Source organism: Macaca nemestrina, chromosome 17 (assembly GCF_043159975.1).
Source record: "Macaca nemestrina isolate mMacNem1 chromosome 17, mMacNem.hap1, whole genome shotgun sequence".
NCBI classification, from domain to species: domain Eukaryota; kingdom Metazoa; phylum Chordata; class Mammalia; order Primates; family Cercopithecidae; genus Macaca; species Macaca nemestrina.
In genome coordinates, this window is record NC_092141.1 from 51,539,285 (window position 1) to 51,556,093 (window position 16,809).

Here is a 16,809-nt window from a genome sequence, read left to right on the forward strand (position 1 = left end):
CTGGGAAAATGACAGGCATGTGGAACCTGTCATCTGTCCCTCTGGAGAGGGGCCAAATGTGAAGGCCAGGCCTGTCTGCTGGGAAGGGTGAGAGGTTGGCGGCTCAGGTTGGTCCTGTTGCCTAAAGGAGAGAGGTCCCGCAGTCAAGAGCCCTAAGGGTGTTAGTTCCTAAAACACAGGGATGGCACAAAACTGCCCCAGATAATTTTTAATGCAACTGCTGTTTAGCTTAATTTTAAAAAAGATATGTATGTAACTCTTCAGACTGATAGGACTAAAAGGAAGGTGCACTGCAATGTCAAACCTTCGTGAGGTTTCAGAAAGTGTTTCTGTCTGGGCACTTCTGATCGGATGAATGGGTTTGTGGAAGCATAAAATAGAAGTTAGGCAGCACCCGTGGGAAGCAACAAAGAAATCCTCAGAAAAGGCAAGAGCGGAACCAGGGGCCCAGCCAGGAGTGGAAGGTGTATGTCTGTCCACAGGTTCCCTGCGACTGGGAAGCACCCAGGAAGCGGAGTGGAGCACCTGTCCCACCCCCCGGACCCAGCAGAGGACCAGGAGTAGGGAGAGACCTTTCCCTGGCTGCCCACAGCGGGGCCTTTTGCCACGTTGGATCTTGTTTTTGGCAAACAGATTCTGCAGCTTGAGAATGGGCTTTGGTCTCAACCTCAACCTGTCTCCAGAACAACGTGGAGTCGTGGGCTGTGGAGGGAGAGCTCATGCCTGTCCCCAGTCTCTCTGAGAGGGGGCATTTTCATCCCACCCCTAGGGGGTGCTCCAGGCTCACAGCTGAATTCCACAGCAATTCCTCCTGCCTCCCCTCTTCCAGTAGGGTACCTTTTCCACCTGGGCTGCACATAGAAATCCCCTGCGGAGCCTGAAAAATACAACCTGGGCCCTACCTCCAGAGATTCTGATATAATCTGTCTGGGGTGCAACCAGGGCAACAGAAACTGCCAAAGCTCTCCCAGGAATTCCAGCTTGCAGCTGGAGCTGAGAACACTGCAGTAGGTAGTTTGTGTCCTGCGACTCTCTCGGGAGGCAGGAAGCAGAAAGCTCTATCTGGGGACTTTGGCCCAGTATCCTTCTCCCTGGGCCCGTTCTACCCCTGAATCACTAAATCCCTCCCCAAAGAGGGCTGGGGCCTAGCATTCAGTACCTGCACTCACCCAGAACTTCCGCAGTGAGCCGCAGCAGAACTGATAACTCAAGACCCATTCTCGGCCCTGTGCCCTCTCAGTAAATACTGAGTGCCTACTACAGGCCAAGCTCGGTTATAAGCACTGGAATCATAGCAGTGAACAACACACACACAGTCTCTGCCCTCATGGAGCTTAGAGTTGCTAGCAGTGGACAGCAAAGGGGCTCTATTTATGGGACTGGGGTCCCAGGACAGGCTGCACACAGATCAACTGCCCAAGGAGAGACAACTGGCTAATGGTAAGCTGGGCCTGGGCTAAAGGAGGCCGTGGCTCACTCTTCCAGGAAGAAGGTGGGGGACCTGTGCCTCGGACCCCTCTAGCTTGGAACCAGGCATTGGCTGTGTCTGCTCTAGGGTCTTCTAGCTGAGCTCAAGGACCTGGGTGTGGTTACACCAAATGCCACTTGAAGACAGAGGGAGCCCTCGGAAGACTCAGTCCTCAGGGATGAGAGTATAGGAGTGGCCATTCCAATGAATCCTTTTCTCCAAGATCAACTGGCAAGAGAGAAAGAAAATGGAGGTATTCCCATAGCTATGATCTTGACCTACCCCCAAAGGTCTCACCACTTTGATTCAATTCAGTTTAAAAAAAAACTACTGAGCTGGTCCCTGGATACATGACCAAGACACAGGTAATTCTTTCCAGTTACTACCCACTGAGATGAGGGCAGGGGACAGATCCCTGACTTCAGAGGCCCTGGAGAGTTCCAGCCTCAGGCATCATTGGCCTGACCATCCAGGGCCTTGGGGATGATGTGGGTTTCGCTGCAATGCTGGCCAGATGGCTAGCATCAGGAATGGCTGACATATTACAAGGGCTCTGACGCCAGCTCCTGGCCCTACAAGGACACTTGGTTCAGCATCACTCTCTGGCCAGCGAGACTTCAAGGGAGAGAATATCCACATGGAGTTCATTCCAAAGCCAGCCCTTGCTACCCTGTGCCAGCAGCCTGTGGTTCCTCGATAGGCCAGGGACACCCACTTCCCCACAGAACAAACATCTATCTGCCTGTCTTTCTGAGACCCAGACCGAGACCTTCAAGGTGAAGGATTCCAGCTTCTAAAGAGGCATCAACAAACTATCTGGAGAGTTCTTCTTTCCCATCACACCTTCCTCTTCCCTAACTTCTCATAACAATGGCAATTTCTACTTTTCAGCCACTCTTCATCTACCACCAATGGCTGTCAGGACAAACTGCGAATGTTCTGACCATTGATCCTTCCAGAGTTCCCTGTTCTGATGCTTTTTACACTTCTCCCTGTACCCAAAACTTCAGACACCCAATTGCCAGAGAGAGTCACAGTTTTGCTTCCTTTCAACAGGGTGTCTTGCTGAGACCCTGAAATCTTAAGCTCTCTTTGGGTTCCTTCTCCACGCCTGCTTTCTCCCCAGCTTCGTGCCACATGCGCTTTTTCAATGAATCCGCCATAGCAGGATCCTAGACCTCCATCCAATGGCCCTCACCTCTGCCGACCAGGACAGCAAACGCTCAAGTCTCGAGCACTCTGACTTTTGCAGGGAAAGGTCTGAGGCCAGCCCCACAGTTCTCTTAGTGGTACCTGCTTAGGGATTCTACAGGCTTTCTCCTGACCCCCAGGACCAGCTTTGAAGGTGCTGGGATTCAGGCAAGGCCAGGAGCACCCCTCCCCATCCCTCTGTGTCTATCCTGCCTCCTCCACCCATCCATCTCTCCATCCTTCCTTTAGGCGTTTAGCATATAGTCACCAAGCACTATGCCACAGGCCCTGCCCTGGATGCAGTTTCCTACTTTGGTCCCATCACTAGCTCCATGAGTAGATGAACATCTGTGATCTTAAATTCCCTCCCCTAGATGTTCCACCACTTTTGTCTCCTGAGTGACGATGTTTCAGATGTTGAAGGGCAGACACCACCATGCTGGGTACCAATCCTTTTACTGGTAGACTGTGGAGCAGTCAGGGAGTCTTAGGGGAAAGCCCAGCATGGTGGGGAGGCACTTTGGCTCAGGGCAGAAGCCATTTACCAGCTAGTGTAAAAATATCTACAAACGTCAACAGCCAGTAGTTTATACCACTACCCTCCAGCCCTTGTTGAAAAGGTGGATAGGAGGACAGTCTTCTCTATTCCTTACCTTCCTCACCTGTAAAATGGAAGGGCTCGGCTTTGATGATGAGAAAATAGTCATTACACTAATGATAACGCGACACTAGCGACCATCTGAGCACTTTTCATGGCCACGGAGCATCCCTGCATCATCTCAGTCAGTCCTTGCTACAACACTACAAGGAAGACATTACTATTCCCATGTAATAGATGAAGAATTGTAGGTCCAGAGAGGTTAAAGAAAACAGTACACGATGGTGGTTAAATCCCATTTCCCACACTGACTAGTTGTCGGACCAAAGACAAGTTACTTAACTTCCCTCTCTGCCTCCTTTTCCTCCTCTGTAAACCCAGTTACCGATACCTCCTCCCAGGGCTGCAGTGAACATCAGTGATTCGGTGAGATGATGGCGTTGGGCGCTCAGGACGGTTAGCTGCTGCTCGGTAAGTGGAATAATAACATTTATATCTATTTTTATTATTATTGCCCAAGGTAATAACTGTAGCGGAGCTGAGAAATCCCTTTGGTGCCTTCCTATTCTAAAACCCTATTAATTTACATGGCATTTCGCATCCAAAGGGCTTTAATAGATAGCATTGATAATTCGCTTGTGAGTGATGGGGTATGTCTTATCTGAAGTGCAGGCTTGACTCTGGTGGGTTAATCTGACAGCAGGAGGTGAGGGCTTGCGGGGGCCAGGGAGGAGCAGCTGGTGTGGCCATCGCCCCGTGAGGTGGTCACCGCAGGCATGAACGTGGAGCCCGGAGCCCCAGTGCTTGCGCTGGTCAGCTGGACTGATGGTTCCCAGTGCCCTCCTGCCCTGATGTGCTGCCCTCGAAACAGGGTCTTGCCCAGCTCCCTCCACCTCCTCTGGACCAGAGGAGCCTTCCTGGGTCCTTCCACTAGAGTGGAATCCTGTTTGCTGCTCTGTCCCCAACGAGCAGGTGGGGGTCCACGTCTCATTCACCACTGTGTGCCCCGCATCCAGGGCAGGGCCTGTGACACAGTGCTTGGTGACTATATGCTAAACACCTAAAGGAAGACTGGAGAGATGGATGGGTGGAGGAGGCAGGATAGACACAGAGGGACGGGGAGAGGTGCTCCTGGCCTTACCTGAATCCCAGCACCTTCAAAGCTGGTCCTGGGGGTCAGGAGATTGCCTGTAGAATCCCTAAGCAGGTACCACTAAGAGAACTCTGGGGCTGGCCTCAGACCTTTCCCTGCAAAACTAGGCATGCCCTGGGGGCAGCCAAGCACCTGCTCAGACTCGGGTGGGGCAGCAGGGCCTCAGTGGGAGGAATAGGAGGCTACACTTGCCTCTTCCTTTCCCATCTCAAAGGCAGTCAGCCCTGGCCAGCTGGCATCCAGAGCCCAGCGGGGCTGCACAGCCATATGCACAAAGCCTCCAGCAGGGGAACAGCCTCCTATGGCAAAGGTGGGGTCAGCATTCCAGGCTCACAAGGTGTATATCCGGGATTCCCTGGGTCTGGGAAGAGTGGCACTGGCTTCCCAATGCCAAAACCTGTGGTCCGGCTGTTTCAGCCCAAGTACTAGGACAGCCTCTCCCCCGATGGGAAATCCATGGAGGCAGGAATGCGAGGGAGGGAAGACACACCGTGTTTGGGCCTCCTGCTGGTCCTCGAGGTGGAACACCCTCTCCTCATCATCTGCCTAGCGAACTTCTATGTGTGCTCCAAAACTCAGCTTGGATGTTGCCCGCTATGGTCTGAATGCTCATGTCCCTGCCAAAATTTATATGTTGACATCCTCACCCTCAAGGTGATGATATTAGGAGGTGGGGCCTTTGGAAGGTGATTAGGTCATGAGGGTGGAGTCCTCATGACTGGGATTAGCGCCCTTATAAAAGAGACCCCAGAGAGCTGGCCACCTCTTAGACCATGTAAGGACAGAGCAAGAAAATGGCAGTCTATGAACCAGGAAGTGGCCCTCACCAGATGTCCAATCTGCTGGTACCTTGATCTTAGACTTCTCAGCCTCCAGAACTGTGAGAAATAAAATTTATATATATATATATATTTTTTTTTTTTTTGAGACAGGGTCTCATTCTGTCACCCAGGCTGGAATGCAGTGGCACAATCACAGCTTACTATAACCCTGAACTCTCGCCTCAGCCTCCCAAGTAGCTGGGATTACAGGTGTGTGCCCCCATGCCTGGCTAATTTTTAAAATATTTTGCTGAGACAGAGTCTCACTATGTTGCCCAGGCTGGTCTCAAACTCCTGGCCTCAAGCAAACCTCCTGCCTTGGCCTCCCAATGTGTTGGGATCATAGGAGTGAACCATTGTGCCTGGCCAATTTATGTTGTTTATAAGCAACTCAGTCTATGGTGCTCTACTACAGTCACCAGAATGGACTAAGTTCTTGTCCCTTCCTGAAGGCTGTTCAGCAGCAGAGTCAATGGCTCCCTCTGCATCCTGTGCAGCTGCTACAATCACTCAGGAACACATCTGGCCGCATGTGGGATGCTCCTCCAGGCTCTGAATTCCCTGCACCCTTGCTTAGCATACTTGTGCCCCAGGAGGCCCTGTCTCAGGTCGGGTGCTGATGACCGTCTCCAGCTCTCTGCAGACAATGTGCCTTTGCCCCAACTGAAGAGACAGAGAGCAGAGGCAGTGACCCAGTTGGCTGGGGTCTCTCAGGGGCAGGGGATCCAAGCTGACCAGGGCTCTGCAAAAAAGTCTCTGTGCAGGATTCCTTTCAGCCTGGAGAGGAGCGGGTGATGGACACACCTTTGCCTTCTGCTTTGTCCTTGGCTGTCAGAAGGCACCAGCTGCCCAGACCTCAGGCCTGGCACTGCCCTTTGCCTAGAATTTCACATGCTGAGTAATTTATAGTTTTTTGTTGTTGCTTTGTTTTCTAAGTTGCAGCCTTTCACTTGCTTTTTGCTGATGGAAATGAAAACTGAAGGGCTTGAAGAAAGGTGATTAAGTTCCTGCTAGCAGACTTAATGGGGACTTTGTAAGGCTGGTGGTACAGGGACCTAAGCAGGTGGGGGGTGGGGGAAAATGAGATCTGGTGGGCACGAGGCCTCAGTCCACAGAGGACGAGGTGTGGGGTCACCTGCAGCCTCCCTCACTGCAACTGCTGCCATCCTGTCTAGCTGGCGGGGCCCTCTGCTCCTTGGGCCAGGCTGCCTTCCTTGGTCATGACACTAACCTTTTCTAAAGCACTAGATCATTCCCAGTCCCATGAACCCTCTCAACAATATGTAAGGAAGGATCAATAGCCCCATTTGACAGATGGGGAAATTGAGGTCTAGAGATGGCCTTATTTTCCTGGCAAGCTAAGGGCAAGAACTCAGTCTCCTGACTTCCCGCCTGAGGACACGGGGCTCTGGGCTGTGCCATGGGGAGCTGAGCGCTCACTTAGTCACAATTCCCTTTATTTATGCAGAGGAGCTTCAAGAGGCACAGAAAGCTGATCGAAAGTGAAACCCACAATTCTCGTCAATTCAGATTGCTCCAATTCATTTCTGCAAACGTTTATTAAGTGCCTATTAGGCACTGTGCTCTGCTTTCATCTGGGAATAGAGTCAACTCCTGATTTTCCACGCCGAGGGAAGAACATGGCAACATATTCACAGCCTTGACGAGCTTCGTGCCGTGGCCGGTCTGGGTTTGGGGTGTGCCACTGAATTTTACTTCTCCATCTTCTTTTAAAGCAGCAGACATGCTTTCCTGACTAAGCTTGCCTTTAATATTCAAATGAGAGGATAAGCCCCAAGTATACACAGGGCCAGGTGGTGCAGGAGTGGGCTGGCCACGAGGGAGCTGGCTTGTGATTTGAAATCTGGCTGTGGATCTAATCTGGGAAGGGGTAATCCCTAGAGACATGGCTCGAGGGCTGAAGGGATGTTCAGATTAGAGGGCTGGTGATGAGACAGATGTGTGGGGGCCGCTGTGTCAGGAGGGCTTTCCTTGACAGGGAGCATTTCTGTTTACAGTGCTGCAACATCTAGCTGGGGTCCCTGGACGCACAAGTCCGTGCTTATGGCAGCCTACCTGGGAAACCGACTAGCCTGTCTTGATATTTCAAGATCTGTTTCCCTACTAGCAAGAAACCAGCCATTGCTCACTGGTTGGGCTCCATTCTGGAAGCCAACCAGAAGCATGCACCAGGCAGAGCCTGACGGTCTGTCAGGGGTCCCAGTGAGGGCATTTCTGGGGCAGGAGATGAGGAAAGAGCCCCTTAAAAACTGAAGCAGCAGGAAACAGGGAGTTTCAACTTACAGGAAAATGAGGGGCCATCCAGGCAAGCCTGGAATCGCCTCCCCAGATAAGACTGCAGAGCCTGGGGAGGGGGCTCTGTGCTCTCACTGAACTAGGCCAGAAAGAGCAGGACACAGGAGACACCAAGGAAGGAAGCAGCTCCCTGAGCGCACCCAGGGGTCTCGCCTCTCCTGAGTGGGGACTGACCACAGAGGTCTCTGCCACTTGGGTGGGCTAGAGGAGCGGGTGAAGGGCTCTGAAGTTGCCTCCCCTCGTGGCCCAGGTTACCATTCCCAGCCGGGGTCGTAGGCCTTGAGCATGGCAGCTGCAGCATTTTTGAATGTTTTGCAAAATGTCAATGACCGGACAGATCTGGCAGGTGGGTGACAGCAGGTTCAGGAGGCAGCCCCTTGCCTAAGGCCAAGGCTTCTCTCTTGGTCACCTTGCTTATGCCAGCTCCTCCATCTCCTGAGAACTTGGGTTCCCTTCACTCTGATTTCCATATCCAAGCTCTACCCCTCAGGCTAAGACAGACCACTAAGCCTCTGCCTTTGCTCAAAGACCCAACGACTTGACTGAAGCTTACCTTGCAAGCTGCCCTACAGACAATGGACTACGGCGGCTTCCCCCCAGAGGAACAGGATATCCCTGAGCTAGCATATCTCTGTCCTCAGACACCAACCCTCCCCACTCCCCCGCGTATCTTTTAGAGTGATTGAAAATCACCTGGCACCAAAGAACCATCAATGGACAGGAATACAGAAGGCAGGCTATATGGCAGACAGGCCGTGAGTTCTTCCTGGTGCAGCAACTGGCCGCATCGCTAATCACAGCTGTCCTTTCTGCTGAGCTAGGACTTGGCCTCACTATCATTCTGAAGCCAGTGCTCCAGGAAGCCAGTACTCATCAGTCAGCATCAGCACCCGAGAGCAAACCTGTTTTCCGTTGCTGAAGAGGTAGGAGCACAAACTGGCACTTTGAGAACCAGAGTTCAAGTTCAGCAGGCTGGGGAAGGGTCTCCCTGCCTGGGGACCTGCGCTGCCCCTGCAGTTTGCACACAGTATCCCGGCAGGGAGGCTTGAGCACCAAGCCATGAGATGTTAGCTTGGCCTCCTGGCCACGCCGAGTGCTCTGTGGCTGAGGCGACTGTTGGTTGTCAAAATATTGGCCCAGAGGCCTTTTGGCAGTTAGGGCCATATTAACTCTGCTCTCCCCAGTAGAACTGCAGGGCTCAAAGAACCCCGAGCTAGCCCCAGGCAGGGAGCTAGGGATGGAGCCAAGAGAGGATGAGGCGGAGAGGAGGTGGGGTGCGGAGAGGAGAGGAGGTGGGGTGCAGAAAGAAGGGACAATCCTCCAGACTCACCCTCATGGCCCCTCACTTCTCCAAACTCCTCTGACTCACTATGGAAGTTCGACCACATCACTTCTGTATGTGAAATCATCTCTAAGCATTTCATATTCTTTGGGGATCAAATTTAACTTCCTAAACTTGACTCAGCAGGCCCACCATGGCTCCAGCCTTGTAGTTCTCCTCCCACCCAAGATGCTTCTGCAAGCTCCCTGTGCACTGAACTACTCACAATCCTTGGGACCTGCAATGCTTCCTCTCTCAGGTGTGTAGCAGAAATTGCTAAGTGTCTACTAGTAGCCGTTCCACTCTTCTTTCTTAGTACCAAAATCCTTTATTTTTAGCTGAGCACATGGCTACCTGGAAAAAAAAGACACTTCTGAGCTTTCCAGGCAGCTGAAACTGGTCATGTGACCAAGTTCTGACCAATGGGATCTAAGCAAAATGTCCTGCATGACTTCTAAGAAGCATTACTAAAGGGAAGAGATGTATTCCTCTGGGATGCATATGTGATGGCTGGAGTTTGAGCAGCCTTCTTAGAGTATGAGGTGGAGTCTCATGCTGAAGAGAATAGAATGAGATTAGAGAAGAAACCCAGACCATGAGTATTATGGAGTCACATCCAGGCTTCTTTTACATGAGAGACAAATGAATTCTGATTTTGTTTAGTCCATTATTATTTTGTGTTTTATTACTTTTGTGTTTCTCTTCTTTCTTAAAACTATCTGATTCAATGTCTAAGCATGTCATTTCTCCGTTTCCTCCATTTCTTCCTTTCCTTCTTTACCTGGTTAATTCTATTTGGCTTTTTGAGACCCAGTTCTGGTGTCACCTTCTCTAGAAGGCACTCTGGGCAAGCAGCCCACCCTTGCACCCTTACAGCATAGAGAGCTTCTCTCTCTCTCTCTCTTTTTTTTTGAGACAGAGTCTCACTGTCACCCAGGCTGGAGTGCAGTAGCGCGATCTCGGCTAACTGCAATCTCTGCCTCCCAGGCTCAAGCGATTCTCCTGCCTCAGCCTCCCAAGTAGCTAGGACTACAGGTGCCCGCCACCACACCTGGCTATTTTTTGTAGTTTTAGTAGAGATGGGGTTTCACCTTGTTAGCTAGGCTGGCCTTGAACTCCTGACCTCAGGCAATCCACCCACCTCGACCTCCCCAAAGTGTTGGGATTATAGGTATGAGCCACTATGCCTAGCCAGACCTTCCTTCTCTCTAGCGAAGTGCCTGTCTTATGATGTTCAATTGGTCTTATCACTGCTTCTCTCGCCCTCGGCTAGCCCAAGAGCATCTGAAGGAGTCAAGCTTATTCATGTCCAGATGCCTGGTACCTATTTCAGTACCTGGTGATCAGCAAAATGGGGAAGGAGGGAAGAGAAAGGATGGGGCGTGAGGGTGGGTAGGAAGTCCTAGCAAGTCTCTAGCTTCACGTAGGAATCCTGTATTATTCCTTTCACTGATGACAGATCCATCATGGGGGATAAAAATGGGAAAACCACCGTGGAGAGCTGACTTAGTAAGAACATCAACGCCCACTATTTCTAAAACTTCCAATTTTATAGCACTTCCCAACTTACAAGGCACATTCATGCACATGTTATCCCTTAATTCTAACAACTCAACTAACTAGGCACTTTCATTATCTCCAGGGCTTGGAGGGGTACCTGACTTGCTCAAGGCCACATGGCTACTAAGTGGCCAAGTGGGACCTGGAAACCAGGTCCTCCGGCTTCATAGCTAAGAACATTCCCACTGTACACTGGTGCCTCTTCCACCTGCAGTGCTCTGGGGAGTCAGGAAAGCAGGCCACGTGCACAACCACACGCAGGCCCGTGTGCGCGAGGGCAAGGGTGCGCACATACCGAGTGCACAGACAGATGTGAGGGGCTCCAGATGCGTGTGGCATTTTCACTCGAGAGGGGAGCCATGGCACAGGAAGGAGCATCGGGGCGATACCGTGCAGCTGGTGCATGCAGATGCTCTGCCGCTCTGCTCAAGGACAGACCACCTCAAGCAAGTACAGGGGACGCCAGGAAGCGGGGAGGGCTGGGAACAGGCGGCAGCCAGGGGGAGTCTGCATGCTTTTAGAAACTGCACTAGGGCTGTCATCGGTGCTGGTTATTCCGTGCATTCACCTCCCCCGGAGCGAGAACAGGACACTGTCAGGCCAAGAGACGGCAGCACACAGCATGTCCGTGGTAAACAATTTATTTTTCTACCTTGGTTGCTTACAGGGGAAAAAAATAAAACGTCATCAGGGAGAAGCACAGATGAACTATATACAGAGATGAAGAAAATTCACAATGGCTAAAACGTTTGTGAGGCAAGCATACTAGGACAAGTTCACCAAAGCGAAGCAATTCATAGCAAAACAAAATATGGGAGGGGAGGGGGAAAGCCATACAGATTTGTTCTTTGAAAAAAAATAATACTCATGAAAAGCCTGTGGGAAAATAAAAGGAAACTAACCAATTATTACATCAAGCATCTTTAATGAGATGAGCCAAACTGCACATGTAGGGTCTCGAGGACAATGACATTCAAAGGTATGGATTCACTCACATCAAATGGCATCAAATGGAAGCGTGCGCGCAGGTCACTTCTCACAAACTACCAGCACAGACAACACGGTGACTCTTGAGGGTCCAACTGAGCGGTATGTCATTAATCCAAGAGAGTGGGTGTATTTCAGTCAGGGAAATGGTGGGAGTCAGGCATGGGAAAAGATCCTTCCAAGGGTGATGGGCAGGATTGCCAGCCTTGAGATGGGGCCTGATCAGGATGGGCCCCCTGTGTTTCACCCTCTCCCACCCCAATGGTGCCAGCAGGCAAGGCCAGGCCAGCATGGGCAGGGAGGCAAGCTGGGGAAGGCGGGGCCCACTGTGGATCGGTGCCCACCGTGCCTGCCATGTGGTAGCACCTGGGTGACTCCACTGTCCCTTCTCGAAGACAGACAGGCTTGTGATTATGGCAACAGCCACTGCCCCAAAAGACAAAGATAGTCAGATAGTGTTTCTATAGCTCCTCTTCCAGATTAGGTTTTTCACATTCTTAAGAGAATAGTCTGTCTCTGTGTGTTCACCTTTATCACTGTCCATCGTAAGACACAGGTGCTCCAAGTCATGTATTTGCAACCCCTCTGGACCACTAGCACTTCAAAGCTCACCCCATGAAATGTCCCCAATAAGCCTGTTTGGTCATGACTTAAAAAAATTTGATGTCTTCTTCCTAGCTTCCCCTGAGGAGGCTCTACGAAGTTTGTGAGAAGTTTCCCTCTGGCCCCGCTACATTCTGGGGAAGTGGGGTTGGTCACAATGCACACGAGAAGCAAAGTGGGAGGGGACTGGAGAATATTCTCTTTTTTTAATTGAGTGAAGAAATGAGGACACGAGTCTTTTCCAAGAATTAAAAATGAGAAAAAGAACATTCATTCGAACAGGCAGTTAGGACAGACTTTCAGTGAGCACTGACGGGAGCGGGGGCGGCCCAGGCCAGGACTGTCCTCTCTAGAAATGGTCGCAAACCCCTTTGCTATGCCTCTCTTAAGAGCTAGTTGATAAAAATTATGTCTTGTGAAATCGGCAAATAGTCTGCAAAGTGAAATAAGAACAGAAATTAACAGATTAAACTGAAATGAGAAGTTCAGAGCAGGGAAAAGAGAGGAAGCAGGGGAGATCCCTGATCACAACCCATAATAATTCAAGACGGGATCCTGATCCGAATTCCGGGCTGGGGTGGACACCTGGATGTGGGAAGCAGGAGCTGTTCCCAGAGCGGCTGGTCACCATCCAGCCTTTCTAGAAAAGAACTACTCCCCACTCTAAAAACTATCCAGTGTCTAGCATTCTCTAGGAACATTACATTTATTCTCACAGAATTCTGAAGATGGGCACAGCCAGGTGCCACTTGCCACCAGCTGTGTGGCCCAGGAAGGTCCCTGCAGCCCCATGTCACATGGCCAGAATGAGGCTCTACTAAGAGTGCTATCTGCACCCCCAGCCAGATGAGATGGATGTTCATAGAAAGGGTAAATCCAGGTGGAAAGGAGGACCGTTTATAAAGGGGATCAGACTGCATCTTCCTGAAAGGGGACCCAGGCTACCTGGTTTATGAGTGAGAACAGCCAGGATGAAGAGTCTCGGAGCTCTCTAGGACCTGGGCGTGCTTTCATTTCTCCCAGCTAGCTGTCCTGCATGGCCCTGCTAGGGGGACTCAGAAAGGGGCTGGGAGAGGTTTGGGATCCACGCACAGCATGAGGGGGGCCGGAGGTGGGAAGTGGGTAAAGTGGGCATACAGTGAGGACACTGAAAAGAAAGACCACAAAGAAAACATCAGGACAGTTGGGAGGTGACATGACTGCTGTGCAATGTCACGAAGTCACAGGATCCCCAGGGTGTGGCAGGGGTCCGCAGAATCTACCTGATGGGGATGAGGAGAGGGCAGAGGGCTGGGCTGCCCCATTTCTGGGTCTCCCTTCTGTACCTCAGCCACCTTGGCCAGATCCACCAGAAACCTTCCTTATTGGCATGAGGTGACAGATGGAAGTCAGGGCATCCCAAAGCTTCTCTGTAGCCCTGGCCCTGAGGCTGTGACTCCAGCAGGCATCAAGTTGGTTCTAGAGGGGCTCAGCTACTCCTTGCACTCTTGACTGGAACAACACATGGACCTACCTAGGCTTTGTGTCTGGAAACACTTGGCTACTTGGGAGGCATCTGGGATAAGCACAGACACAACACTCCATAAGAAGCATCTCCTTTGGGAGGGGGTCAGGAGGGGAATAGACTCCGACCCCAGCTTGGCTCCTCAGATGAATGGGGTGGGCAGTCCCAGCCACGGGGCCACCCTTCCCAGTTCAGGGCCTCTCCACTCTTACCCTTTCTGAGAGCAGGCAGCCTTACTCTTGTGGCCACTGGTGGCCCCTTTCTGGCCATTAGTTAAAAGAACCAAGAGGCTTCCATAATGAGTGGGAAGGTGGGAAGGATGGAAAAACAAAAGTTTGATGGTTGAGAGAGAACAGGGCAGCTAACTCCCAAAGGTCAGGAAGCTGCTGTCTGTACACTGTAATGCCTGATTTCTGTCCCATTCAAACCCAGCTGATTGTATTAAGCTGCAGGGGCTGTGGCCATGACAGATGGGTCCTGAGCATAAACACTCCAACCCCACTCTATCCTCCTTTCCCCAGCTCAACCCTCCCAATTCCCAAAGCCTTGGCTTTGGTGAAGGGCTGGCACCCAGGGGACCCTATCTCACTCTGCCCAGCCTCAATTTGGTCACTGCTGCATCCGTCTGCCTGGGGCAGGCCCAGGGATGCAGGCCATGGAGGCAGAGTTGTACTCTGAGCCAACTCATGGGGGCCCTGGGGCAGGCCCTCTGATGAGACAGGTGCCTTAGCATGGGATCCACATTGATGCCCTCCCCCAATTATTCCATGTTAAGATCCCTCAATTCTAACCTCCTGGGACTAGCATCACACTCGGGGCAATGGTAGCCTGATTAAGGAGGGGAGCAGGTTGTGCAGGCTGAGTGCACAGATCAGTGCTGCACTTGGAGGCCCGAGATGTGTGAGCCTTTGTGCCTGTCATCCCCTGGAGGGGAAGCCAGGGGAGGAAGTGAGAGGAAAAGCTCCCCTTGAACCTGCCACCAGCTTCTGGGCTGAGCAGGACAGGCAGAGAATGAAGCACAGGGGTGCTGACCCCACGGGTCTCTCCAGGGAGGAGTGGTGTGCATGTTTAAGTGCGTGGACCATGCATCCCCCAATAACAGCCCTTTTTCTTTAAGCACTGGAACAGTACCGGCCCATAAGAAATTTCCGCGGTGACCGTTCTACATTCTGTGCTGGCAATAGCCACTTGCCATACAGGGCTACTGAGTCACTGAAATGCGGCCAGTGTTTTTAAAGGAACTGAAATTTTCCTTTTACTTCTTCTTCTTCTATTATTATTTTTGAGACAGAGTCTCACTCTGTCATCTAGGTTGGAGGATAGTGGTACAATCTTGGCTCACTGCAACCTCTACCTCCTGGGTTCAAGTGATTCTCTTGCCTCAGCCTCCTGAGTAGCTGGGATTATAGATGCCTGGCACCACGCCTGGCTCGTTTTTATATTTTTAGTAGAGATGGGGTTTCGCCATGTTGGCCAGGTGGGTCTCGAACTCCTGACCTCAAGTGATCCTCCTACCTCGGCCTCCCAAAGTGCTGGGATTACAGGTGTTGCCAACTTTAATTTAAACCTAAGTTTTAGTAGCTACTTGTGGCTAGTGTTATTGTACCAGACAAATGGACGCTAGGGAGATAGCGGAAGGTGGCAGTTAAGGCCCAGACTGCCTGGTCCAAATGCAGGTCCTGCCCCTTGCATACTGTGACCCCTTCAGAAGGAGTTTCTACCTCTGTGCCTGTGCCTGGTGGGGGTATCTGCCTGGAAACGGGAAAGTCTAATGACAGTGACTGGTTGAGTGCTGGCCTCTCTTGTGGTGGTCCTTCTTGCCTGTGCCCTTCCTTCCTTCAGGTCTGGGAACCTGTGGCCATCCTGAAGCAGCCTGCTGCTGGGGGGCATCTTTGGGGAGGGCTTCCTCAGTGCAGGCCGAGGAGCCTTGCTGAGGCCCCTCCTAGATGGGGGAACCGCCCCAGCCCCAGGGGATACTGGTGGGGGAGCCCCCTGCACTCAAACTCCTCCATCTTGAACTTCTGCTTCTGTGGCTGCCTTCCCTGCACCCTCTGACCCACACAATCAGAGCGGGGCACAGACCCCAAAGACCATTCCTCACAGACCCCCTTTTCCAAAAGAGAGAAGTAAGGCCCGAGAAGCTGAGTGACCTGCCCACGGCCACTTGGCCAGGTGGTGTCGGAGCCAGGACAAGAGCTTGGGGCTTCCACTGCTGGTTGAGGGATCTGTCTGCCATAGAGCACGGCTCTAGGTGCTCCCAAATGCCTCCTGACCTGCCCGCCTGCACCTTTCCCGCCGCAATGCTTGCTCTGAGGCAAAGACCAGGCCAAGTCCTCACCCTGCCCTCCTGTCATCAGTGTCAGGGCGCCATCTTCCAGCGACACATCTTCACTCCCTTTGCTTCCTAATTAATCTCAGACCCTGACACTCCCAGACCTCCAGGTCTAGGCATGGCTACAAGGCAGGGGTGAAACTCCGTCTGCAGCTCAGCTCCCCATGGAGCCTCCTCCCTCAGCAGAGAACCCACAGGGGACAAGACTGTCCCTAACACCTCCTCTGGAATCTGTCCTTTGCACATGGACACCCCCAAACACCCCAATATATTCTTTTTTTTTTTTTTTTTTGAGACAGAGTCTCGCTCTGTCACCCAGGCTGGAGTGCAATGGCGTGATCTCTGCTCACTGCAAGCTCCATCTTCCAGGTTCATGCCATTCTCCTGCCTTAGCCTCCCAAATAGCTGGGACTACAGGCGCCTGCCATCATGCCCAGCCAATTTATTTTTTGTATATTTAGTAGAGATGGGATTTTAACATGTTAGCCAGGATGGTCTCCATTTCCTGACCTCGTGATCCACCCACCTCAGCCTCCCAAAGTGCTGGGATTACAGGCATGAGCCACCGTGCCCAGCCACACTCCAATATATTCTTATCTGTGCTCCAGATTTGAGAAAGGCTGGGGAAAAGCACACCCTGTAAAACATGGCTTCCTTCATTGTCCCTCCCCCATCCCTACAAGACCATGTGTCTCCTCACTGCTTCGTCCAGGTGAGCTCCCAGGCCTGCCAGCTACCTGGAGCTGGAGCTGGAGCAGCCCCGGCATGTGGCGGGTATCACCACGGGCTCTGCCTCAAGTCTTGATACCCACGCAGAGGGAAAGGAGAATCTAAACAGCCCACCCAGATGGATGGCAGCCCAACCCCCAGCAGCTCGACATCAACACAGCCCAGAAGGGCGCCGAAGCCACAGCAGTCAGGACCGAGCGGGAGGAGAAGTGGAGGAAAGGAAGGA

General features: G+C 52.0%; 1 protein-coding gene across 11 annotated transcripts in view; it reads right to left on the reverse strand.

Moving 5' to 3' along the window:
* The window catches only part of LOC105476798 (musashi RNA binding protein 2), a 432,533-nt gene that overhangs the window by 41,862 nt on the left and 373,862 nt on the right, over positions 1-16,809 (reverse strand). Inside the window, exon 11 of one of the 11 annotated variants that reach the window (XM_011733006.3) lies at positions 2,889-12,451. The exons of the other annotated variants lie outside the window; for them this stretch is intronic. Coding sequence (XP_011731308.1) covers positions 12,411-12,451 — 41 coding nt within the window. The 3' untranslated portion in view covers positions 2,889-12,410. Of the gene's footprint in view, positions 1-2,888; positions 12,452-16,809 lie in introns of those variants that run through there. 11 annotated transcript variants of the gene reach the window in all.